Source organism: Papio anubis, chromosome 15 (genome assembly GCF_008728515.1).
Source record: "Papio anubis isolate 15944 chromosome 15, Panubis1.0, whole genome shotgun sequence".
Taxonomy (NCBI): Eukaryota; Metazoa; Chordata; class Mammalia; order Primates; family Cercopithecidae; genus Papio; species Papio anubis.
In genome coordinates, this window is record NC_044990.1 from 24,473,120 (window position 1) to 24,499,970 (window position 26,851).

At 35.5% G+C, this 26,851-nt stretch overlaps 2 protein-coding genes and 1 long non-coding RNA gene across 15 annotated transcripts in view; 1 reads left to right on the plus strand and 2 right to left on the minus strand.

Annotated features, from left to right (window-relative positions):
• The window catches only part of ZC3H13 (zinc finger CCCH-type containing 13), a 97,369-nt gene extending 82,861 nt beyond the window's left edge, over positions 1-14,508 (minus strand). For 5 of the 12 annotated variants that reach the window (XM_021929411.2, XM_021929408.2, XM_021929407.2 and 2 more), the window contains exons 1-4: positions 14,132-14,480; positions 7,132-7,257; positions 6,701-6,810; positions 3,904-4,015 (exon numbers count right to left, since the gene is read on the minus strand). In XM_021929411.2, the coding sequence (XP_021785103.2) occupies positions 3,904-4,015; positions 6,701-6,810; positions 7,132-7,248 (339 nt within the window). In that variant the 5' untranslated portion in view covers positions 7,249-7,257; positions 14,132-14,480. Of the gene's footprint in view, positions 1-684; positions 905-3,903; positions 4,016-6,700; positions 6,811-7,131; positions 7,258-14,131 lie in introns of those variants that run through there. The other 7 variants (XM_021929410.2, XM_021929404.2, XM_021929409.2 and 4 more) reach the window with 5 other exon arrangements.
• A 21-nt stretch (positions 14,509-14,529) lies between these two features.
• Positions 14,530-26,851, plus strand: part of LOC108582879 — a 52,905-nt gene continuing 40,583 nt past the window's right edge. Inside the window, exon 1 of one of the 2 annotated variants that reach the window (XR_002518202.2) lies at positions 14,530-14,691. This is a non-coding gene — a long non-coding RNA (uncharacterized LOC108582879). The remainder of the gene's footprint in view (positions 14,692-26,851) is intronic. The other variant, XR_002518201.2, reaches the window with a different exon arrangement.
• The window catches only part of CPB2 (carboxypeptidase B2), a 52,775-nt gene continuing 40,714 nt past the window's right edge, over positions 14,791-26,851 (minus strand). The window contains exons 8-11 of the mRNA XM_003913842.5: positions 26,310-26,403; positions 19,881-20,083; positions 17,470-17,557; positions 14,791-15,493 (exon numbers count right to left, since the gene is read on the minus strand). Coding sequence (XP_003913891.1) covers positions 15,309-15,493; positions 17,470-17,557; positions 19,881-20,083; positions 26,310-26,403 — 570 coding nt within the window. The 3' untranslated portion in view covers positions 14,791-15,308. The remainder of the gene's footprint in view (positions 15,494-17,469; positions 17,558-19,880; positions 20,084-26,309; positions 26,404-26,851) is intronic.

The following is a 26,851-nucleotide window of genomic DNA, read 5'->3' on the forward strand; positions in this document are numbered from 1 at the left end:
ATCTTCCTACAGAAATTCATTACATGAAGATCAACAGTCACGTGTTGCAGCAGGAATGCACAATAAAAATGATCAGTATCTGTTACCTGTCATATATAACACTAAAAATAATACCAGCTGGGCACGGTGGCTCATGCCTGTAATCCCAGCACTTTGGGAGGCCAAGGCGGGTGGATCACAAGGTCAGGAGTTCGAGAGCAGACTAGCCAACATGGTGAAACCCCGTCTTTACTAAAGATACAAAAAACTAGCCGGGCGCGGTGGCGGGCGCCTGTAGTCCCAACTACTCGGGAGGCTGAGACAGGAGAATGGGGTGAACCAGGGAGGCGGAGCTTGCAGTGAGCTGAGATCCGGCCACTGCACTCCAGCCTGGGCAGCAGAGCGAGACTCCGTCTCAAAAAAAAAAAAAAAAAAAAGATACAAAAATTAGCTAGGCATGGTGGCGCACACCTGTAATCTCAGCTACTTGGGAGGGTGAGGCAGGAGAATCACTTGAACCCAGGAGGCAGAGGTTGCAGTGAGCAGAGATCATGCCATTACACTCCAGTTTGGGAGACAGGGTAAGACTCTGTCTCAAAGAATAATAATAAACAATAATTAATACCCTAGTGTCCTAGTTTATTAACAGTTCTGTTTAAGTTTAGATAGTGTATTACCCAAAACCTGATCACTGTTGAAACTTACAACTCTATCCCTTCGGTATACACGATGCTCAGTGCCTTTGAGGGCTTTCTCATCTAGGGAAAGCAAGAATCAGGCTTTAAATTTCTTAACAAAATGCCAACTTTACTGTACTAACTTTATTTGATGAACATAAAAACCTTTATGATAAACACCACACTTACATTCAGTTATCTGTCAACAACCTACATCTCCAAGGCTGACGTTCATCTTCTATACGAGCCTAAAGACAACTTATATTAGAAAATGCTTTCCTTGACTGTTAAACAGAGCTAGTAATCTATGGATCAAATTTTATTCCAGGGTTTTTGTTGTTGTTGTTTTACCATTTAGCATTAGTTAAAACTTATTTTTTGCACATGGTAATGACATTTACTTTGCTTCAGGTGAGTCATGCTGATAAGCTCAGATATTTCCTATTATTACTCGAATATCTAGATAAATGTTTTAATAAACTAGATGTTTCTTAAATTAAAAAAAAAAAAAAAGAAAATGCTAAGCGCCATTTCAATACCAGTATATACCATTTATTATGCACATGTCATCATGGAATAGTAAATCATTTACATGTATTTTCTTCACAGCAACACTGACAGCCAGCATTTCCATTTTACAGACAAGGAGACAAGAAGAGTTTAACAATTCCTAAAGTAATATGCTCTAAATATGGATTCCAGATGTTTGCTCCTTATACTCATAACAATTCATCTAGCAGTATGCTAGAGTCAGTCTGTACTGACTCATAAGAGCTGATTTAAATTTTTAGGAATTCTGGAAGTCACTGTTAAACACAGCCATGATTAAACAAATAAACTGTATTAAAAACAAAGGTAATAATTACTCAGAACTCATAGTAAATTCACTCCTGAGGTTATTTACATTTTGTGTGTTTATAATATACATAATGGGAACACTGTATATAATGTCACTTAGCATCTCTTCCCAACTATGCATCTGTCAGTGATGTCTTTGAAAACTTGAAACTCACCATGGTGGGAGAACCCAAGAAATCATGGCTTTCTTTTTGTCACAGTAGCTGTACATTTACCAGCAGACCACTGAGGCATCTCTTACTCTGAATCAATAGGTTATTTCAAAATGTAATACACATGCTTAGTCCCCAACCCAGAAATTCTGATTCAGTAGATTAGGAGTGGAATACTGGCATGTGTATTTTGAAAAAGATCTTCCCTAAAAAAGGAATTTTGATTAAAACCTCCAGCTGAGAACTACTTAAGATTTTTAAGATTGTATCACTGTATCACATTAGACATTAGAAAACTAAATACTTAAAACTATATTATAAGAAATAAGTTTCACAAATTATAATACTGTCAGGGCTTTTTTATCATGGGTCAAAAACAGCCGCAGAAAGCTTCTACATACCTTAAGTGATCAAGGAAGTTGTTGCTTATACAGTTCAGTAACTTTCATAAAAAGACTATAATAGAGGACAATTGGATATCCACATGCAAAAGAATAAGGCTGAACCTTTACCACGTCATAAATAAAAATTAGCTCAAAATGTATCAAAGACTTAAATATAAGAGCTAAAACCATAATATGCTTCAAAGAAAACATAGATGTAAATCTTTGTGACCCTGGACTAAAAAATAGTTTCTTAGATGACATCAAAAGCACAAACAAGCAACAATAACAATAAAAACAAAAACAGGTAAGTCAGATTTCATCAAATTAAAAATGTATATGTTTTAAAGGACACCATCAAGAATGTGATGCCAACACACAGAATGGGAGAAAAGATCTGCAAGTTATATATACGATAAGGGACTTGTATCCAAACTAAAGAGAGCACTTATAACTCTATAATAAAAAGACAACCCAATTTTTTAAATGGGAAAAGGATCTCCAAAGAAAATATACAAACAGCCAATAAGTACACAAAAAGATGCTCAACATAATTAGAATCCAAAATGCAAATAAAAACCACAATTAGATTATCATTTCACACCCACCAAAATGGCTATAATCAAAAAGTTAGATAACGAAAGTGTTGATGATGATGTGCAGAAACTAGAACTTTCATATGCTGTCAAAAATGTGAAATGATACAGCCACTTAGTCTGGCAGTTCCTTAAAAGGTTAAACACAGAGTTACTGTAGAACTCAGCAATTTCACTCTTCAATATAAACCCAATAGAAATAAAAACATTTCCATACAAAAACTTGTACATAAATGTTCACAGCAGCATTATACACAAGAGTCAAAAAGTAGAAAAAGCCCAAATATCCATCACTGACGAGTGGATAAACAAAATGTGATATTATTAATACAATGTAATATTATCTGACAAAAATCAGGAACAAAATACTGATGCATCCCATACTGTTTCATGAACCTTGAAAAACTATGCTAAGTGAAAAAAGCTAGTCACAAAAGATCACGTTTTATTATTCCATTTATATGAAATATATAGGCAAATCTCTAGAAAGAGAAAGAGGATTGAGCAGTTGCCTAGGGCTGGTGGCTAGGAGGGCGTCTGCTGAAAAGTTTGGCATTTCTTTATGGAGCAATGAAAATATTCTAAAATTGACTATGGTGATGGTTCCACAACTCTAATAATATACTAAAAACCACCTAGGAGTACACTTTTAAGGAGTGAACTGTATGGTATGTGAAATATGGTATGATAAATTTCTAGAAAACAATTAGCTCTGGGAAAGATTTCCATTCCTGACAAACAATTGTTTTCTTTTATTCAATGAACTACATTATAAATTTTATTTATCTTGGCTTCACTGCCAACAAATTCACAGCTAAAATTTGTGGTCATATTTGCTTTCTTTTATCTCAACTTTCTAGTTCAGTTTGTTAACCCCATGTGTTTTGCTTTCATTGTTTTAATTTGTATAAGTGTTCTACTGCAAGCCACTTCAACCTTTCTTGGAGCAGATGTGATGGCTGGCTGAATTCCGGAAACTTAAAGATACTCATGATCCTCATCAAGGTACAAAATCCCTACTAAGTTCAGCTTGAGTTCTGCCAAATAATCCCTTTTATCTTAACTACCATAAAGAACTGAACCAATCACAGTTTTCCCAGGGGACTCTTCCCCTCTAAATTACATTATCCATATAGAACATTATAATGCCATATTACACATTTACCATATATTTAGCACACAAATAATATTTAAAATGAAACTTAAATTAACAAATTACTACTGAAGTTTAACTTGGTTTTGGGAAATTCAATCCTACCCTAACAGGTGAGGATGACTCCTCTGTATTTCGTTTCTGGGGCTCAGCGTCCACGTCTTGGCGCTTGTTCTTCATTCTTTCTCTAAGATCCCCTGTAGGTCTTTCTGGTGACCTTTGAACCAAAACAGAGAAACAAAACAAAAAACAAAACAAAACAAAACAATAGAAATCTATATTTATATATGAATAACATTTTATAAGAATGTATTTACAGAAATAACCTCACAAATCTCAATACACTTTTTCTAACTGACCTTGACTCCTAAATTTCTGAAAAATAATTTCACCTTAAATATTAATATGCAAAACATGAGCAAAACTTACAGTTTTTCTCCCAATAACATTAAAATTTATACGTTAAATTCCATGAAGTGGCAGGTACTGGTGATGTGAATAAGAAATTATATGTGAACTGATAAAAAGGAACTAATAGCTTGACTTGTTTACCTGTTAATCATATAAATATATTAGTTACATGTAAGAGCAAAATATAGTAGTAACACAATGTTTTAAACTACAAAGTTGCAAAATTAATCTACAGGTGGCAGCGTTATCATCTATACATGAAAGACATAGTAAGTATTACAAGAAATAAGTTACTTGTATATACATGCATGTGGTTGGATGTAACATCAACAACTGACAAAATAATTTATGTACTTTAAGTAAGAATCAAAGCAAATATAGGAGCTTTATAATTTTTCTTAAATTTTAAATTATTTCAGAATAAAGGATTCAAAGCAATTTTACAACAGTGATTTTCATATTCTGCTGTAAATTTTTTAACTAAAGGAAAAATACATATTTATACTCAACAGTGGTAAGGCTTTATTATTTATACTATAAATCTGACAGTATAAGGCTATGCAATTATTTTTACTATCAGTGGGGAAAAAACAAAGGAGAGATGGAAAACACACTGCCTTGAAAGACTATTTCTAGAACACCTTTAAACGAGGGCAAAAGAAGTTAAAGAATGCTCTATTCCTCTTTGACTACCAAAAAGTACTATATATAAAAAAGATATAAACAAATCACATAAATATTCACATCTATTTCAAGCAGTCATTGAGCAATGAAATCAATTCCTTGATTATATGAATACAAATCATAAGGTTAGTAAAGAAATAATTTGAGTTAATTCACTTTAAAGGATCTCATTGATGTTTACATGCATATTTAATAGATTTATATTAAATGTTTTAATAGTTAAAGCTAAACTTGAAACTGGAATCTCTTATTAAGAACCAGTACTTAAGTGCTCTAAATTATAATTATGATGTACATGTAAATCCTATGTGCCCCGGTTTCCTTTATATAATGAAACAGTTTAGTATGAACTTGTTTCTATCCTAAACAGCACCCATCAGAGTGAATGTTCTACACACAGCGAATTCTCAATAAATTACTTAAAAGTCTTATAATATAAACATATAAATAAGCATTTTGTAAAATACACTGCTTTTCTTCTCATCTTTGACTCACATTATAAACTATGTTTTTCCTCCCGACAAAAAAAAAGCACAAATACTAAAGAAATTATCAGATGGAAAAACACACACAAAATAGCAAAATTATAATAAATATCCTTTATTCTAAGTCTAGTAATGACATTACTTTTTCCCATTTTAGACAAATTTCTCTGACCATTTTTCTCAAAATGATTGCTTAAATAAAAATTCTGAGTCAGCTAATAAAATTCAAAGATACATTTTAAAATGTATTAAAAGTACAGTATTAATGAAAGCAAAACATTAAAATTATTGAAATAGTTTCACCAGGTATGTATCTACATGTATATATACAATTAATCACACATATACTACAAACACTAATTTTCCCACATTAACAGAAGTGACAAATGACAATCTAAATACAAATAAAACAGTATTCAGAATCACAAATAAACTAAAATGTACGATGTTTACGTGAAAAGGAAGTTGGCTAATCTTGAGGGTTTGAATTTTAAATTCTCCTAAACAAAATCTACCCATACACTACCCCAAAAAAATCACCCAACTAAAAAAAATTTCCAATTGCTAATGTTCAGTTTTTATAGTGTTGCTATGCTATAGCCAAAACAATCAGCTTAACCAATTTTGGAACTAGGTAAATTATTTGTTTACCAATCAAGTTAAAACTGTTTCTGTGACAAACTCTATGTATATTACATCGTTAAACACCCTAAAATCATCATCATGAGGGAACCAAAAGAAAAATAAAAAGTCTTTATTAAGCAAGTTTAATCTAGCCAAGCCTTTATTAAAGGCAAAACGATGTTTGAAATATGGAGTACACTTATCCACATATAAATACATATTTTCATTAACATACTGTGATAAGGGATTTGGCAAATGTATTTTAACCTACGGAATTTGTGCAAAATTTGAATTCAGGACATCTTAAACAGCTAAAATTATACCCTATTTGAATTTTACTATTTTAAGAGTTAAAAATAGCCTCACTAAAAAGAAATTCAGATACCATGGAATTCTGCTGTCTTAAGCAGCAATTTAATACATAATTAGGGGGAAAAAAGTAAGCCATACACATATTACAAAAAGATCTATTGTCAAAACAAATAAATAATGAACAAATAAGTTAATTTTAAAGCAAACATTTTATTAATCTTGAAAATAGTAACAAAAAGATCTTGTCAATCTTCGATCACTGGTAAGACTACCACCAATATAGAAAATCTGACCAAATATATGGTTGTATTTCAGATTTTTACACTAGATAAATTACAAAAGTCATCTTCTAATAGTACATGAACAATTCAAAGTTCTCAGTTTACCTTCTATAATTGCTGCTATAACCTTTACCACGAGGTGAAGGGCCATGTACGAATCTACATGTGTTTCCATAGAGGCAGTTGCCAGTCTTCAGCCAGTTACGGCACTGTGTCTAAGAGACAGATATTACTATGTAAATTTCATATTGATTTCTGGAAAAAAAGTGCTAGCAGGACAAAATTAAAACAAATGTTACCAAAATTCTAGCTAACTGTGATATATTACTCCCCAAATAATAAAAACTTCAGGAAAAATATATGAAAAACCCATAACCTTATCACCTTTTCCACTCTTTTTTATAAAACACACTTTAAAAAATTTACTGAACCAACATTCCTACAATAAAACAAGCTGTTCACCTTTATGATACAAATGAGCATTTCAATAATAGAATTCTAAGAGAACCCCTGTGACTATACTAGTGACAACTCACCTCTGCTGTACTGCCAGTGCTGGGTCCAAGCCTCTCAAATACACTGGGTCTTCGGGATGTGCTATCAGATATGGTCTTGGTATTTTCCACTGTGACCTTCCTTCTAATTTTTGACATTTTGTACTACTTTAACCAAAAAAGAAAGAGGCAAAACTGTAAAATTCTTCAGTTTTAAATAACTGAGCCCACAGCTTACAAGTAGATAAAACTATAGGTAACAGTGTAAAATTACAGGAGATTTTCCTTGGGAGATAAAAAAAAAAAAGGCATAGGAGAGGTCACAGGTAAACCGAGATAATCTCTTCTAAAGCATGCCTTACTGGTGAATTTATAACAGCTGTGAGATTTGTTGGCTACAATTGCACCTCTTCTGGGGAGTGAATGAATATGATCTCACACAGTGAAGTTTTCATAGTACAATCAACCTCAGAAGATATAGTACAAAACGTTTACTTTATAAAAGTTACTTACAAAAATTGCTTCAAAATTTAGTAACTCTATCCTTTAAGAAAAAGTTGTTAACCATCAACTGGTTAACTGAAAAAGTTATGTTATAGAAAATGGAAAATAAAATTGGGTGAAATTTTTGACAGCAGAAATTATTTTTCATAATGTAAGTGACAATAGTTATGTTCCAAAAATCAGGTTGAGAAAAATGAACGATATTTTAGTATTTTCTTTGACTTACAGAAGTCAAAGCAATCTGATCAAGCATATTTATTTCCCAGTAACACAAAACCAAACCAAAACAAAACTCAATGTTGATAAAAACAACTTTCAAAACAGGACAGATTGTAGAACTAGAAAAAGTCAAGATATTTCTATAATCTATACCATACTGACATAAAATTCAAAGGTGTTAAAAGTAATTAATAGACTATTTTACCACTATTAGTAATAAGAAAAAAGACAAATTGTAAAAATATTTTCATTTTATGTTATGTTTAAGCTCTGTTAGATTTGATGTAAACATAAAAATATTTTTTAAGGTCCAGGCACAGTGGCTCATGCCTGCAATCCCAGCACTTTGGGAGGTCAAGGTGGGCGGATCATGAGGTCAGGAGATTGAGACCATCATGGCTAACATGGTGAAACTCCATCTCTACTAAAAATACAAAAAAAAAAAAAAAAAGAAAATTAGCAGGACATGGTGGTGGTGGGCGCCTGTTGGGAGGCTGAGGCAGGAGAATGGCATGAACCCAGGAGGCAGAGCTTGCAGTGAGCCAAGATCACACCACTGCACTCCAACCTAGGCGACAGAGCAAGACTCTGTCTCAAGAAAAATATATATATGTGCATGTGTATATATGTGTATATTTTTTATATATGTGCATATATGTATACATATTTTTTACGTGTATATATGTATGCATACATATGTATATATTTTTATATGTATATATACATATGTGTATATATTTATATATGTATATATACATACGTGTATATACATATGTATATATACATACGTATATATTTTTATATGTATATATACACATGTATATGTATTTCATATATGTATATATACACATGTATATGTATTTTATATATGTATATATATTTTTATATATGTGTATTTATACATATATATGTAAATAACACATTCAAAAACTGAAACTATAGTAAAAATCTAATCCAACGACATAATTGGGTAATTCAACTAGTGATGCAAGTATCAGATAATGATAGTATGATATTATGACATTAGAAAACAATATTAAATTCTAGACTAAGATACAATCCAGAGCATACACTACTGTGGGAAGAGGGTAGAAACTGCCTCGCAAGGGAAAGGAAAAAAAACACCATACTATATCTCACTTTATACAAACTAAATATTAGTTGAAATCCTATCAATCATCAAAAGTTACTAGAATGAACCATAGTAGCTAAAAAAGTTTCATTTAGTCTCTATAAAGATCACAAATGTTCTTTAATGTGGTTTCAAAGTAAAGACATATTACTTTAAAGGAAATTAAATCGTGGTAGTACCTAATTGAAACAGCAATAAAAAATTATAAACAATGTTTGGTTCAATGAGGTACTTCAGCTCAATTTTTAAAAGAATCCAAAGAATAAGAACAACATTTGATAAATAAAAGGTGGTGCATCAAGGAAGGAAAATATGAAATAATATATGGTGATTTTAAACTAGAAAATCTATATTCTTCTTAATATAAAATGTAATAATTCTTTTGATATAATAGTAATTAATTTTTAATGATTTTAAAAAGAGAATTATGTCACAGTAATTATAAATTTAAGAATCAGTCGAGAGCATCACATAAACAATAATCGGCTGCAACACAAAATCACTTACATATTAATTGTTCTCCAAGTAAGGAACTACACACCATTCCTACATACTGGTGTTAACATTATAAGACAATCTTTGATTTAATTTTTCTTAGACTCATTCTCAGTCGAAATGTGAACATACAGAGAAGCTGGTAAAATTTCCTATGTCTATTTGATTTACTGAGCATAAAAAAACTGAAAGCTAAGAGAAGTGGAGCTGAGAAAGATCTAGAAAATGTAGAGCTTTCATTAACTGAGAAAAACACTTTTTAACAACATATATCCAAGCATGATTCAATAATAAGTAAATGTATCACACAATGTATAAGAAGTTTCAGAAAAACATAAAGTTTCATTATATATTGCTATATTAATATACAAATATACAGTGTAATCCTCAACCATTAATTCAATTTTTAAAACATTTCTTAATAAACAAAATTGAATAGGTTCCAAAATTTCCTTAAAGTTAAAAACAGGCACACCATCCCACCACACCGCCTCAAGTGCATTAACATTAATTTTTTATTTTTCCCTCCACTGTCACTGGAAATGAGTTAGTTCTGCCCCTAACATCTCTACTACCCCCAACATGCCTCCACTCCCAGCACAGTCTTCCTCAAAAATTTCAATGGTAATGGTTTCCAGTTAGGACAACAGGCTATTTATTATTGTACTTGGTATACTTAAAACATTGATCATCTATCATCTCCTTTCTTTTTATTTTTTGAGGGTTCCGGGTATTAACTCTACAGTTTCTTTTCCTGCTCTGTCCTCTGTTGCTTGATTTAGCACTACTCTCCTCCCTTGACCTACTGCTTTACTGGTCTGAGAGTTTCTCTCCAATCCTAGACTCCCTAACACAAACTCTGAAGACTTCAAGGGTTTGGACTTGCTATGAAAGACTTGAGTGAAGACTAATGATCCACCTCCTCATCTCTGTCACCCTACCCCCATATTCTTTGCAGAGACAAAATTGCTTTTACCAGTGACATCAAGAACTATTCAAGACTCATCTACATAGTAATTATCCCAGGAATTTCACTTCCAGCTACTACTGTACTGAGTCTTCCAATTTAGGGAAGAAATGAAATTAAGTAAAAACGTGGCAAAAAAAAAAAAAAAAAACACACAAAAAACCAAAATGTGGCCGAGCGCGGTGGCTCACGCCTGTAATCCCAGCACTTTGGGAGGTCAAGGTGGGCGGATCACGAGACCATTCCTGGCCAACATATCGAGACCATCCTGGCCACCATGGTGAAACCCCCGTCTCTAAAAAATACAAAAATTAGCTGGGTGTGGCGGCACACACCTGTAATCCCAGCTATTCGGGAAGCTGAGGCAGGAGAATCACTTGAACCCGGGAGGTGGAAGTTGCTGCGAGCTGAGATCACACCCCTGCACTCCAGCCTGGCCACAGTGTGAGACTGTCTCAAAAAAATTTAAATAAATAAATAAATAAATAAGATGTTCTCTCCTTTTTCTCAGAGTCCAAGAGTACCAGACTTTGCCCTGAAGTAGCACTGCATCGGAGTACAAGGTCTGGTTTACAGCAAGGTCCTGGACAGAACATTTAAAACTAGAATAATAATAACAACAATAATACACAAACACACACACATATATTCTTAATAAAATGTTCTTTAATGTGATATATATGTGTGTGTGGGTAAAACATCTGGTGAAAAAAGTAGAAACTGAAGATTTCTAACTGAAAGAATTCTTCTGATTATCCATGTAAAAACTTCCACAAGTAGTCAACAATAAAATGTCACTTAAATATTACTAATGAGACATTCATGAGGTTGAATAAACAAAATGCTTCATGCTTGCAAAGAACACAATATATAACTTTAAAAATCCCATTTGTCTAAAAATATATACATTATCTACAACAGAAAAACATTTCCTTTTTCATATATTAAAACTAAACGTTACCAACTAACGTGACAATTAGAATTTTCAATCCTATTTAAAACTTTGGGCCCATAAAGGAAAATGAACACCACAACAGTTAAAATATAGATTTTAAGCAGGGGAAAACTTTTTCAAATTATGTGTGAACAGGCCTGAACATGAGAAGTAAATGCTTCCAAGTATATGAGAAAAATTAGAAACAATAAGATAAAAATGTAAACACTAAAGTCTTTCCCATCATAGAGAACAGAAATCGAGGTCATACAAATAACTTACTAATTTACTCTTCTATGAAGGTTTTCCTCCATTTTTGTTTTCAAATTATTATTTGGTTTAAGTTGCCATCACACTTCCGCCCACACCATCAAGTCTTTCCCAAACATGAGCATTATCAAAGACAGTGGCACTAGTGAAAGTCTATTCCGTTATTTTCCTATTTCTCCTCTCCATTTGCAGAGTAAATGAATATCTGAAGTATTTATAATCTCTTTTCAATTAAAAAAGAAAATGGAAAAAGAAAAAGAAAATCTGGGACACAAAGTTTGAGTCTATTAATAAAGACACAACAAAAGAGGGTCTTAAATGGGAACTGCTCCCTTGCCCCGGGAAACTTAGAATAACACTGTACTCAGAGGTTCACATTATAATTATGGCTGAGAAAGGGGAAGCATACAAAAGGGTCTCTTCTTGAATAATGCCTCCAGGAGCTCAATTACTAAAATCTTGTCAATAAACACATATCCATTCCAGTATCTTCACTTCAATCCATAATTAATTATCTTTTTCATGTCTCATCTACTGCAAGCATAAGTGAAAGCATAACACTTTAATCTGGATGAGTAGTGGCATAATATTAGGAAATTTTCAAATAATTAGGCAATTAAAACCACACGAATGTACTAACTAGTAGGATAAATCCCTATATTCTGAATTTCTAAGATTAAAAAGGTGATACTAAAAATAAGATATCTTCACATTTATACTTATTTTTAGAAAGAAAAAATTAAGTTTATTTGATGTGCAGTTTGAGAGAACTTTTTAAAAAGAACTTTCTAAAACGAACTTTCGGATTGCTTCCGTAAATTTAATACTAAAACAATTCCAAATGAAATTCCAAACACAACTGACAGAACTAAGCTGACTACATAGGAATTAGCAAAGCAACACTGTAGCACTACGCAGAAAAAATAATTTGTTAAAAAGACTGTGCACAGAGGACATCCCATGCTGGTAGCTAATCTAAAGTGAACTAAAAAGAACTGCAAACATACAAAAATACAAAAAAAAAAAAAAAAAAAAAAAAGAATGAAAGACTCTGTATATCAACAGCAGTGAATGTTTCAACTACTACTAACAGCTGAAGAAATAGCTCCACCTCTATATGAGATGGAGTTGGGAGAGATGAGGAGATGGGAAGACTAACATCCACTGAAAATCAACTCTCTAAGTAAATGTAAGTTAAACAATGTGTTTTCTCTATGTAAATGCCAATGCATATTATAAATAAACACTGATGACTTATTACAATTTTAATAATTTGTATTGATGTTAAGATACATCCACTTGCTGGATTTTAGTATGTTGAATTCATATGACAAATATGAAAATCATATAAGCTTGCAAATCTCAAAATATGCAATGTTCATTTAGAATGACCAGTAATCAGGAAGCCAGTAAGAGGCATACATTTGATAAAACTGAATCCTACCAGATGCACAGTGAAAGCCTTAGTTTCACAGTGCAACTATTTTTAAAGCCACAAATTGTTACAAGCTTGCATCAACTTTGCTAGTCTCTAGTTGAAACTGACATCTGTTACAATCTACATAGTTCACTAAGAAAATAGAAATTATTTGAAAATCTACAGATTGTATTCACAAAACGCTCCGATATATTGTACTAAAGCCAGCAATTTCAAATGTTACAGAACTAGACCCCGCTAACTGGCACCATATACCCATAGACTGAACTGCATTAAATATTCTCCAACGGTATCGCGGACTTTGAAACCCTGAGGTGTAAAGATATTTTCCAAACTTTTTAAACTACTTTAAAAATCCAAAAATCTTAAGAGACTTCATACTCCCAAAGTACTGCGAATTACCTGAAAGCCCCATAGTATAACCAAATACCTTAAGACTACCCTTCATTAACAAGATCTCACCAATATAATTCAAGTATTACCAACTCTGTATAATTTTCAAACCACATAAATTGCGTTAGCCTATTATAGAGAGATAATGCTGCCAGACTCTCTCCTTTCATTGCACTTTCCCCCGTTTCTGACAGTTGCCAAAACTAACTACCTAAAGCATATGAAGATAAAGTAGCACTCAATTCCCAGGACCTAAATCGTTATCACTGCTGAGGAAGAAAAAAAAAAAAAAAAAAAAAAAAAAGGCCAATCACAAGTAAGACGTTTTGCTCTAACAGATCTGGAATGCGTATAGAGGAAGATCTAAATTTAAGCGCAAATTGCTGCACTCTTCCATCGCACACACATACGAATACCACACAAAGGTTCCCGTGCTTACATCAAATGGTAACGAAGGGCACAGCCTATTGTCTGAGTCTACCTATCCCCCTTAGACAAATGCCAGAATCATAAACAGAGCGAGAAATTGTATCTGAGCACCCGGGGCTATTGCAGAGTTAAGGGTGGGATGCTCAAGGAAAGCTCAAAATCCCAGTGACTCAAGCGAAGATGGGGGTAACTGGGCCTCCACATTCCGGGTCCGCCCAATGCCTTTCCCCAGATACCCACACCAATTCACAGAACGCTTACTTCCTCCCCAAGCTCCCTTCGCAAGTGCAGTCCGGAGGCACCACCGCCGCCGCCGCTCCGAGGAGCGGGGAAGGCGACTCTCTGTCCCCGCGCTTGGACCCAGGAGGACGACGACGAGGAGAAAGCGGTGCGCGCGCGGCTCCCGGGAACCGGCCCTTGGCTAGCGAGTGGCCCCCAGGATGGCTCAGAAGCAGAACCCGCCCGCCGCCTCGCCAGGGTCAAGCGAAACTCGGTTGTAGGAAGAAAAACAACGAAGAGATTGTAGATTAAGAAAAGGCAACAAAAACACTACCAGGCCGCTAGGAGGACCGCCTCAAAACGCCGCCGGAAGTCAGAGGTTTGCCCTGTTCCTCTACAGACCCGGGCAGCTTCCGGCCGTCAGAATAGTCGTCAGTGCGCAGACACCGCCCTCCGTGGACACGCCCTCTAGGCGTAATGTCCCAGGCGAGGAGTGAGAGTGAGGCGGAACGTGGAAATAGAATCCCTACTCTGTGAGAGATGCTGGGAGAGGAAACTGGGAGCCCGGGAGAACTAAAATTCCCAATTAAAAGTGAATTTAAGTGAGTTTTCTCTTTTTATTACATAATTCCTTGCCATAAACTGCTGTTGTAAATGCGCAAAATGCGGCGTTTGTTGTTGACAGTACCTAGAGCCATTCATTCATTTGTTCAACAGTGTTTATTGAGCAGCTGAGCTAGAATGAGAGGCTATGTTTGTCGTTTTTGACACCCCTCCCCTTCCCGGGCCATCGCCTAATTACCGTGGAGCAAACGGAATGCATGGTTGTATTTCTGAAGGCACAAGCAGAAATTTATTGAAAATTTGGAGCAGAAATGTTTAATGTACTTCTGACCACCCTTCCTTTTATTGAGTAGGATCCAATGATCAGCATGAAACTTGTTATTAAACTTGCTTGAGATGGCTAGTCAGACGTCGGAAATCAAAGAAAAAGTAGGTAGCTAGACTTTTACAATTTTTTTTGAAAGGTGAAAAGACATGAACCCTTGTCTGCCTTAATGTCAAAGTAGCACTTATTAGGTTCTCTGACAAAACCAAGATATGGGAAAATCTTTTATCGAAACTACGGATAAAACTTAAAAATAATCTGATACAATGATTTGGTCTTGCTGGAATCAGTAAATTAAAATACGAAAGCAGAATGATAAAATCAGGGGCATTAAACATTCCTAATGACATGCCAAGCTATTTTAGAGACAGCGGCAAAAGCGTCTTTACAAGTGGGTTTGATGTAACGCTCAGGCAGCAAGAATCCGTATTTGCCCGTATCTCGAAGTTCAATTGTAAACGAATATTTGATGCCCAAATCATAGATCCAATCGTCCGCACCTCCAGGAGCTAGGTCTAAAAGAAGAAGAAAGAAATTTCTGAAATATAGATTTTTCAAATTAATTAACAAACTAGGAATTGTTTGATTTAAATGTTTGTTTGGATACCTTTAGATTTTTTTTTCAGTTTTTAATTAATATAAACAATTTTACAATGAGTACCCTTGTTTATACATAATTGCTTCTTTGTCTCTTTAGAATATTTTTCCCTAGAATAGATTTGCTAGTCTAAGGCTTTGCACTTTTTGCAATTATGACATGTTCCCAAATGGACATCGAAAGAACTGAATTAATTTATACCTCCACAAGCAGGGTATGAATTTGCCCGCTTCCCCTTCCCATACCATCAATAGGAATTATGAATTCTGATAATTTTATGGGTGAAAAATAATATCCAACTGTCTTAATTTATGTTTTTTTTATTATCAGTTAGTTGCACATTTTGTTTGGCATATTTATTGGTAATCTTTATATTTCCTATCAATTGTCCTTACTCATTTGTCTACTTGGTTCATTTTATCAATTGCTTATAAAATCAACATTAATGTTATCAGTTTTGTTTGGCATGTAGACCTTTTTTTCTCCTTTCATTCATTTCTCCTTTCATAAGGAATTTTTTCTCCTTACTGAGCTTTCAACTTAGTTTATGCAGGGTTTTCATATGAAAATATATGCTGTACCTGGAATTTACTTTGGTGAAAGGCATATTAATAATCCAATTAATTTTTTTTCTAGGTAACTTGTTAGGTTTTCCAACCCCATTAATTGAATAATCTGACATTCTTTTTTTTTTGTTTTTTTTGAGTGCTAAATTGAGTCCAGGATTATGGCAAAGTCTGACCCAAAATTTTAATTTATAATTTTAGCATCTATCTAGTACAGTTTGGGGAGCATCACATGAAAGCTACAATTGCCAGAAGACTTGTTGCAGTTTAATGCGTGTTAACTAAAATGTGTACACATTTTAGTGTTCATGCTAAATACAGTTTTAACCTTTTTTGAGATGGAGTCTTGCTCTGTCACCCAGGCTAGAGTGCAGTGGCGCAATCTCGGCTCATTGCCACCTCCGCCTCTCAGGTTCAAGTGATTCTTATGCATTAGCCAACTGATTAGCTGGCATTACAGGCACCTGCCACCATGCCCAGATAATTTTTGTATTTTTAGTAGAGATGGGGTTTCACCATGTTGGCCAGGCTGGTCTCGAACTCCTGACCTCAGGCGATCCTCCCACCTGGGCCTCCGGAAGTACTAGTATTACAGGCGTGAGCCACCACACCTTGCCTCTTTTTGTTTTTTTTCTAATCATTAAAAAAAAAATGGAAAAACCTGAATTTGGCCTTCAGGCTGTCATTTTCTGATGCCTGGTTACAGGTTTATTTTTCTGATCCTCTTTTCCCATCTCCCTTCAAACTTCAAAAGGGCAAAATCAGTGTGTCCTCCCACTGTGTGTAGATAGGAGTTACTCACTAAATATCTTTCAGCAAAAATTAATCAAAACTTTTTGTTAAGAGTGTCACAAGCTCTTGTATGTGTAATATATGTTAAAGACAATCAACTGTAATATGTTATGAGCTAATACTCTTGGGGGCAGGCTAACACTAAAAAATACTTGATGCAAATGGTATGCACTAGATTACTGTAGGGTACAACCTGCACAACCTTCCATGGTGGCCCTGGGCATCATACAAAAGTTTTATGAACTAGTTTCTGCTTCACTCAATTATTATGATGCCAATTCTGTAATTCCTACTCTATTGCGATAAATATAATTACTTAAATAGCATTTTGGCTTCTTTTTAGGAACTCATTTATTAATATAGCTTTGTTTAGCATTGTCATAGCTATTGTGCTTCTGTTCCTAATTATTACAATTCAGTTGTATTACATGTGACCCTATTTAATTCGGAAAAATTAAATACACAAAGAAAAACAGATCACACAGATTTCTTTAGTAGCTCAAAGTTCCCTAAGATCATAAGAAGAAATACTTACATAAGGTTTCTGAGCCACGGCCATGTGTATACCTGATATTTTTACTGGTTTTCTGAATAGCACGAACTGCTTCACTGGCTACTAGAGACTGGAAGCAATAACATATGGAATTTCAGTTAATGTGCAGCTTTGAAACATGACAAGTAGAAGTTTCCAAAAAAAATCATACATTAATTTAATCAAAATGTACATGTAGAAAATCTAGATTCATCTAAAAGGCAAATAAATAAGATAAACAAATTAAAAATGTGCACTTTATGGCAATCACAATTGGGTGGCTTTAAACATAAACTATTTCAATATATTGAAATTTTAATTTGCAGAAAAAAATCGTATGCCTTTTTGGGAATTCATTTATTATGGAAAATGAAGTATAACTACATTTCAAAGGCTTAGAAGTACTCCATTTCTGAACAAAATTATCACCAAACTTTAAATCCAACCTCTCTAAACACACACATACACCTAATGCATGCATGATTCACTTCTTATCCTTCTCACAACTTCTATTTTCTTCTTGTGTAAAATGTCTAATGACTTCCACAGATTCATCAAATCAAAAAAGATTATGCCTCTGGTATGGAGCAGGATAATAACTAAGACCCCCCATTTGACTTCATTTTGTTCTAGCTTATAAAAATCTATTCTGAAGTTCTCACTTATCTGGAACTTTTCTGAAATTGGAACTAGCATCATGGTATACACTGTCATCTTCTTGAAAAACTCAGAGATTTATCAGTGGATATTATTTTATGCCATCTCTTTGTTCAAAACATAAATTTTAATGGAACCCCATTGTCTACAGAATCAAATACAAGTTTATCTGACAGTCACACCCCTTCAGAAGCCAACCTAATCTACTTTCTGATGGTATCACCCTCCACTTTTGCATCGTCTTACGGGGAACACCCACTTCTCTGCTTGGAAGGTCCTCCCTTCCCTGTCTGCCTATAGAAATCCTCTTTCAATGCCTGTCTGCCTATAGAAATCCTCTTTCAATGCCTGTCTAAAATGTAGCTGATCTTTGACATCAACAGCACTTTATTATTCATGGGTTTTTTCCCCCTTAATAGATTGTAAATTTCTCAAGGACAGTAACTACTTTATCTCCTCGCTTATCTCAGCATTTCCCTCTGAATGCATTAATGAAGCCATCCCTTGATATTCTAGTTAGGAGTTGTACTGTCTGTGCCACTTATTTAGTAGTTACTCTGTGTCACATTAGAGTACAGCTGTTTGTAACATCTGCTAGTGGTTGAGCTCCCTAACCATAACACATTCTCTTAAAAGGCAAGATTTTACCTAATGCTTCTTTAAACATCCATTGACAAGGTATTTTACACATAATGGCTCTCAACATATATGTGTGCTGACAGTAATGCAAAAAAAAAAAAAAAAAAAGCATAATTAGACTAATTCTATTTCCCAAATCATGATAAATTTCCTTTTATTTCTTCAAAGATAATATTTTAAAAGGTGCTTTCCTTAAGAGTTTTCCCTTGAGAAGAAAAAAGCTCAAGTATCAAGTATGTTTATGTTCTAAATGGGCTACTTTCAGAAAATGCAAACAATTTTATATTTGTCATCAGCAATTGCTAGCTCCTGTAATGTGACTATATTTTATTCTGTTAAGAGAGCCAGGAAAAAAAATGTGTCACTAAGAAACAAGCTACTACCTAAAAATTAGTCCCTTCCCAAGAATGGGGCTGTTGATGTAACACTTCCACTGTCTGGAGAGCATCTGCAATGGGGATTTGTCGAAGGCTAGCTACAATCCTTCAAGAATCCTTGCATCTTTTGCCATCAACCCAAACGTACAGTATCTTGGGCTAAAAAGTACTCAGGGAGTATCAAATTGTATGAGTCCTCTTTGAACTTCCTGTATTGTCCGTTATGTTCCAAAAAACAGACTCTTGCCTCAGTGCTAAAATTGGGGGTACTTTAATGGGACCAAAACCTTGAGGGTTCGGGAAGTCAGGGCATGAACAATTCCTGCTGTTAATCCCAAAACAATGAGTGTTGTGTTGAGACTGAATCTGTGGTCCGCTGTTGCAGGAAGCTAGTGACCACAAAGCTGTCGCATGATTCCATACTCATCCTTGCTTATACGGCTTCACATACAGATCAGGTCAAGTGGAATAGTTCCTTCCTAACCTTCAAAGAATTTGTCTGACATTTTCTTAGGAAGCCCATGTGCTAGAATAAAGTGCATGTTGTTAGGGTAAGGCATGTTCTTTACATTCCCTTAATGAACACTGACCCAGGGTGACTCTCAACAGGATCACACCATGATTTAAAACATCTATCATTTGACTTCTAGAGGACAAAAATTTTCGCAGTTTTTGATTCTTCAACTAAGTGTTATTTTATTTCCAAAATGCTAATGAGAAAAATAATTAAGTAGCACTTACCAATTCCTCGTGGTCTTTGCTTTTGCTTCGAGTATAGGAATATGGAAACACGATATGCTGGGAGTATGAATGCATGCTGATGTATGCTTTAATGTGGTTGATATTTCTTCTCAAGAAATTAGCCACCGCCTTCGCTTCTGGTTCTGACTCAGGATAAAGTCCACAGTAGGTTTCCGAGCATGAGAAACTGGATGCACCTTCCTCTGCAGTGAAATTGATAAGGTGAAATTATGAGGGGATGCACATAGTTCTGTAATTTGTGGTTTTCCAGACAACGTATTCTCCTATCTATGTTGCAACATTTTTAGATGAATGGATTAGGTAGGGCTCTGCAAAGAACATATTTCCACTAAGTGTTGTTTATGTTTCTTTTGAAGTCAGATACTTATCTGCTCACACAGCTGACCTTCTAACAGTCATTCCCAGCACCTGTCTCCCTTGCAACCTTGAGAAAGTGGCTAAGAGAGTCTCAGAGATACCAGCCCTATCTCCAGACTTTTGGATATGTGAGAAAAAATAAACCCCATTTTCCTTAATCCACTGTAAATTTAGTTTTTCTGATATTTGTAGTTTTAAAGCTACCATTAATATAGCCCATAAAAGAAAAGCCTCACTTCACAACTCAGAATATGTAAGTCTGCCTTCAGTGCTACTTTTAACTTGCTAAAGTGGTTTAGTAAATAAAATGGGATGATGGTATTTGTTGCCAGACCAACGTTCATTCGTTCCTTTAATAGATTATAATTTGCATCACTTCAGATGGTACCCTGCCTTCCAATACTTCTCCCCCTGTCCCTAATTCACAAGGGTGAAGCTCCAGCATGCTGCATCTGACACAAGAGATTATCCCTTCCTGCAAACAGTTGAGGGCTCAGGATTGGGTCTGACTCTTGTGCTTTGCCCATCTGAATCCCTTCAAAGATAACTTGAAATCAATACTAAGAGTCTCATCTCAGTCTAGCTGCTGTCTTGAACAGACACTAAAAATAGTAATACTACCAGCTGACGCCTGTGGAGCACATGCTATACGTCAGGAACTCTGCTAGGATTTGTGGCAAAAATTTATTCTTACAGCAGCCTGATGAAGTAAATACTGTTATTTTAGGAGATGCAATCTGGATATTCTTGGTGATAACCATTCTTCAAAATAAGAGGCTATACAGCATTATTGTTAAGCACCCAATTACTGGATTCTAAATCTTGATTTTACCATTTATTAGCTATATGGCCTTGGGTAAATGTTTAAAAATCTATCTGTATCTCCATTTCCTTATCTGCAAAATGGAAAAATTACACATTAAATGCTGATTGAATGAGGATTAAATGAGTTAGTTCATACGAAGTGCTTTGCACAGTGCCTGGCATGTAGTATGCATTTCATAACTGTTGCTGTTTATCATCATCATCATCATCATGTGGACTGAGACCTGAAGGAAGCCAGTGTGCATCACAGAGATGAAAAGGGGAGAGAAAGGATTCACTGAGCGTCTCTAGGGCTCCAGGCCCAGCTCCCTTCTGTTTCTGAGTCCAGCTGCATCCCTGCCTCAGGGTTCCATGGGCTACTTACTATCCTTACAGAGCCTGCTTTTCTTATTTAAGTTCATTCTGCTTTCTTCCTGTTATTATACAAGCATAACATTAATATTTGTTAAAAAATTGTTTCCCTGAGAGGAAATGTGCTGAACATCTTAGGTCTTCCGAAGTATTTCGTTTTTAACCAGTAAGGTGATTGGATAAACCATTTTTCATAGTTTGGTCACCCTTGAATATTCCTGCCCTTTTATGTGGTATATAATTCTAGAGAATAGAGATTATGTATTGGGTATGGAGGTCGGGGAAGACATAACCATTGAATAGAGAGGTGGTGCCCTAATATGAATCCTCAGACCAGGGTTGTTTAATAGAAATATAATGCAAGTCACATATTTACTTTAAATTTTCCAGTTACTACTTTAAGAAAAATAAAAAGGCCAGGCACGGTGGCTTATGCCTATAATCCCAGCACTTTGGGAGGCTGAGGCAGGCAGATCAGTTGAGATCAGGAGTTTGAAAACAGCCTGGCCAACATGGTGAAGCCCTGTCTCCACCAAAAATACAAAAAAAAAAAAAAAAAAAATAGCCAGGCATGGTGGTGCACACCTGTAATCCCAGCTACTTGGGAGGCTGAGGCATAAAAATCACTTGAACCTGGGAGGCAGACGTTGCTGTGAGCTGAGATCGTGCCACTGCACTTCAGCCTGGATGACAGAAGGAGACCCTGCCACACATACACAAAAAGAAATATGTGAGATTAATTCAATATTATAATTTATTTAACCAAATATGTACAAAGTATCATTTCAAATGTAACCAATATAAAAATTATTCTTGAAATATTTTATGTTACTTTTTTCATACTGAGTCTTCAAATTCTAGTGTGTATTTAACACTCAGTGTATGTCTCAATTCAGACAAGCTAAATTTTAAGCACTGGATAGCCACATGTGGTTAGTGGCTACTGTCCTGGACAGCCTCGGATTCTCATTCTATGACTGTCATCCTAGAGATTTCAAGCCATTTAGTGGAAAGAGCCTTGAAGAGGCAGGAAACTTGAGGTTGAAACTCTGCTTTACCATTAAGCAGTCATGTTAATTTGGGCAACTACTTCATCCATCTCAGCCTCAGGGGCCTCATCTGTACCACGAAGGAACTTGGGCCACTGGATCCCTCCAAGTTCAAGCATTATTTCATCTATAGACATGGAACCAAGCACGCTGTGAAATATCTATAATAGGCAAATTCATAGAGACAGAAAGTAGATAAGACGTTACCAAGGGCTGGGGAGAAGGTAGGGATGAGGAGATATTGCCTACTGGTAACAATAGGCAAAAATCTCTCTTTGTGACAAAAAATTTTAGGAATAGATAGTAGTAATTGTGAATGTACTTAATGCCACTGAATTGTACAATTAAAAATGGTTAAAACGGCAAATTTTATATTACATGTATTTTATCATAATAAAAAATAATTTTAAAAAACACTATAGTCTCCTAGAAAAAGAAGTAAAGGATTTTCCATTCAAGCCAGTTGCAAAAATCTTTGTAGTTGAACTCCGTGTTTTAGAAAATGTGTAGGGCTGTCTTAGGTAGTTTGAGACCAAAGGTTCTCATAATGTGCTCCGGTTATCAACTGAATTGCATCCTCCAGAAATTCCTGTGTTAAAGCCCTAAGCCCCAGTGTGACTGTATTTTTAAAGACAAGGCCTTTAAGGAGATAAGGTGAAATGAAGTCATAATCCAATGTGACTGGTGCCCTTATAGGAATAAAGAGAGACACCAGGGAGGTTTGTGTAGAAAGACAAGGCCATGTGAGGGCACAGAGAGAAGGCAGCTGTCTACAAACCAATGAGAAAATCCTTGGGAAGAGCTCACTCTGTTGGCACCTTGATTTTGGACTTCCAATCCTCAGCTGTGAGAAAATAAATTTCTGTTGTTTAAGCCACCCAACCTACGGTGCTTGGTTGTAGCAGCCTGAGAAGACAAAGACACCCCTACAACCTACCCTCCACTCTCCTCTCCAAAACACACACACAAAATTGTAATACAGAGGAGCATCAAATGAGTAAGTAGGTTTGATATGTCACTTCCTGTTAATAAGTGAGGTGGTTTTTAGATCCTTTATATAAAGAATCGTAGGGGCACATTCTAGTTGTAGGGATGAGAAAGATAAGATTAAATTCTTTTTTCTCACTGTCTTGCTTACATAATACAGGATACATACTGGAACAGTTGGTAATAAAAGGAGTTCCTTACAATTATTTTTTATTTTTGGGTTTTTTTAAAATTAAAAACCCATATGCTTGCTGCTTCTGTTTCTGTTTTTCACTCTTGTGATACTTAACAATATAGCACCATGCCTAAGAGGGGACTGAGACATTTCTTGATGACAATAACAGAATATATTTTGACTACTTGGCTATACAAATTAAACAACACTGACTTCACCAAGAAACGTATTAGGTAAAATCAAGCACCAAAAGAGCTCGAAGATAAATAAAAAGTTCCAAAAAGGAACTGATAACCTGGGTTTATATCCCAGCTCTGCCACGTACTTGCGCGTACTTGCTACATGCCCTTGAGAAAGGGACTTAACTGTTTTCAGCCTGGGTTTCTCCATCTATGATTCGTAGATAATGAAATCTGGGAGATGAACTATGTCAATGGCTCAGCGCTGAGTAACTGTCAGCTCTATTTATTCAGATTCTTTTTACATCGCTGCTGTTCCTGGGAGCCCCTGGCCCACTATTAGTGCCACTGCACCTTTGGGCCTCTGGGAACACGAGTGGTTTCTTAGGGAGAAACCACTAAATGATTCCCTGGAACCTAAGTCAGGATGAACTACTTCTTCCTCTGAGTTCCTACCAAATCTGTAGCTCTTAGAGCAACTAATTCATTCATGGACTCATTTAGTTAATATTTTATGAGGACCCTCCTTGTGCCAGGCACTGCACTAGGTACTGGGTATTGATTTCTGTTCGCATGGAGTTTCAAACCTAGACAGGGAAAAAAATAAGGAAATAAGGTAAGTACTTTGTTGTGAGGTTTGGTTTTCTTTTGTTTTGGCAATCAGCTTTCCCGGGCTGAATGTTGTGAGGTTTTAATAGGTATTCTGGGGTTTTGATAAAATGTTTAAAATCATGAAATTTTACATTTTTTAAAGGAAATAGGCAAAATTATGTGCATAGGATTGTATAGGGTCCAGGTCTGGGAGGAAGAGGATGTTTCTGTGGGTACAGTAGCTTCTCTCTCTTGTGGGCTCCATAGAGCCCAAAAATACAGATGTTGCATACTCCTTGTTAGGTTAGTTTACTTTCGTAGCTGTTTCTGAAATGTAGTACTATGAAAAATAATGTTGAGTGGGTGGGAAGAAAGAGTGAAGTAACACCTACCCCCCTAAAAGCAAACTTCTTTGTTTTCAGGTTCAGGGAGTACATGTGCAGGTTTGTTCCATGGATATATTGTGTGATGCTGAGGTTTGGGATTATATTGAACCCATCACCAAATAGTGAACACAGTACCACGTAGGTACTTTTTCAACCCTTTCCCCTCTCTCTCCTTCCCTGCTCCTTTTTTGAGTCCCCAGTGTCTATTGTTCCCATCTTAATGTGTGTGTATACCCAGTGTTTAGCTTTTACTTATAAGTGAGACGATACAGTATTTGATTTTCTGTTTCTGTGTTAATTGACTTAGGACAATGGCTTCCAGCTGCATCCATGTTGCTGTAAAGGACATAATTTTGTTCTCTTTTATGACTGTGTAGTATTCCATGGTATGTATGTACCACATTTTCTTTATCCAATCCGCCATTGACAGACACCTAGATTGATTCCATGTCTTCGCTATTGTGAATAGTGCTGCAATGAACATCCGATTGCATGTGTCTGTCGGGTAGATCGATTCATTTTCCTTTGAGTATATACCCAATGATGAGATTGCGGAGTCGGACAGTAATTCTACTTTTAGTTCTTTGAAAAATCTTCAAACTCCTGAAAGCAGACTGTTCTTAAATGCATAACTCAACATCATCTAATGCCTTAACTCAAATTAAGAAATAATAAATTCCCACTGTGCTTCTTTTTCTACTGTTTTTAATATTATTATTTTTATATTTTCTTTATATTATTTATTAAAGAAATTAAGAAAGTGAATAGTGAAAAAAATGTCTTCAAACACTATAGAAGTAAACATTTACTTGTGCAATTAAAAAATGAGGGGTCCAGGCCAGGCACAATGACTCACTCCTGTGAGCCACTTTGGGAGGCCGAGGTGGGCGGATCACTTGAGGCCAGGAGTTTGAGACTAGACTGGCCAACATGTTGAAATCCCATCTGTACTAAAAAGAAATACAAAAATTAGCCAGGCATGGTGGCATATGCCTGTAGTCCCAGCTACTCGGGAGGCTGAGGCAGGAGAATCCTTGAACCTAGGAGGCGGAGGCTGCAGTAAGCCAAGATTGTGCCACTGCACTCCAGCCTGGTCAACAGAGCAAGACTGTCTCAAAAAAAAGAAAAAAGAGAGGTCCTCCCCTGATCTCAGGTCTTTGATATTCTAATGATGAATGTTTTTGTTTATTAAAATAGGATCTTTAACTGTCACTTCTTTATTATTCCAGGATAATAGATTTTAGAATTTTGAAGCTAGAAGGAATCTTAAAGAACTGATTCAACTTTCTTATTTTAAAGATAGGAAAACAGGAGAGAGGAGAGGCCAAAGTGATTTTCTGACTCTGGCCAACATTGGTAGCATTACATTTACCTAAGCGTTTATCATTTAAATTATTCCCTGATTCAGACAGGCTAGCTCTGTATTTAATTTGAATTCATGGGCCTTTCTCTGTGACAATCACCCTTTCAGTGAAGAGATATTGCAAGAAATAAAGCCAACAACCTACCACACCAGTGTTTGGACGCAAAGTTCCTGTTCAGGTCTGTTCCGATGCAACGATTGTTCGCATAGAAAGAACGGTTCTTTCTCCACATTCGATTCTACATAAACAAAATACAGACAACCTGGGTGGCCACGTTCAGGGCCCAAGGAAAAACACGCATGTGAAAGTCCATGAAACCAGAGTTGCCTTTCTCTCCTTCAACCCCATACCTTGCATGGCTTCATCACATTGCTGTCGTTGTAATATTCCTTTGCATGGCCCCTATTGCTATCCGGGTTTCAATCACATCCACTCAGACTATTTTAGTTGAACCAAACAAAATGGTAATATTTGATCAATTTTGACTGATAAAAATAAATATTTCATTTCATTCCACTAGGTTGCTTATTAGCCTTCTTGTTTAGTCTTGTTTCCTTTACATTAATTTTATGCACAGGGTCATTTTGAGCTCCTTCGAAGAAAAGCAAAATAACTTTGTGTCTCAACTCAACACTGAGTCATAAGTTAAAATGCTCTCTTTAGGTTGAATTCACCACTCCTCTTTC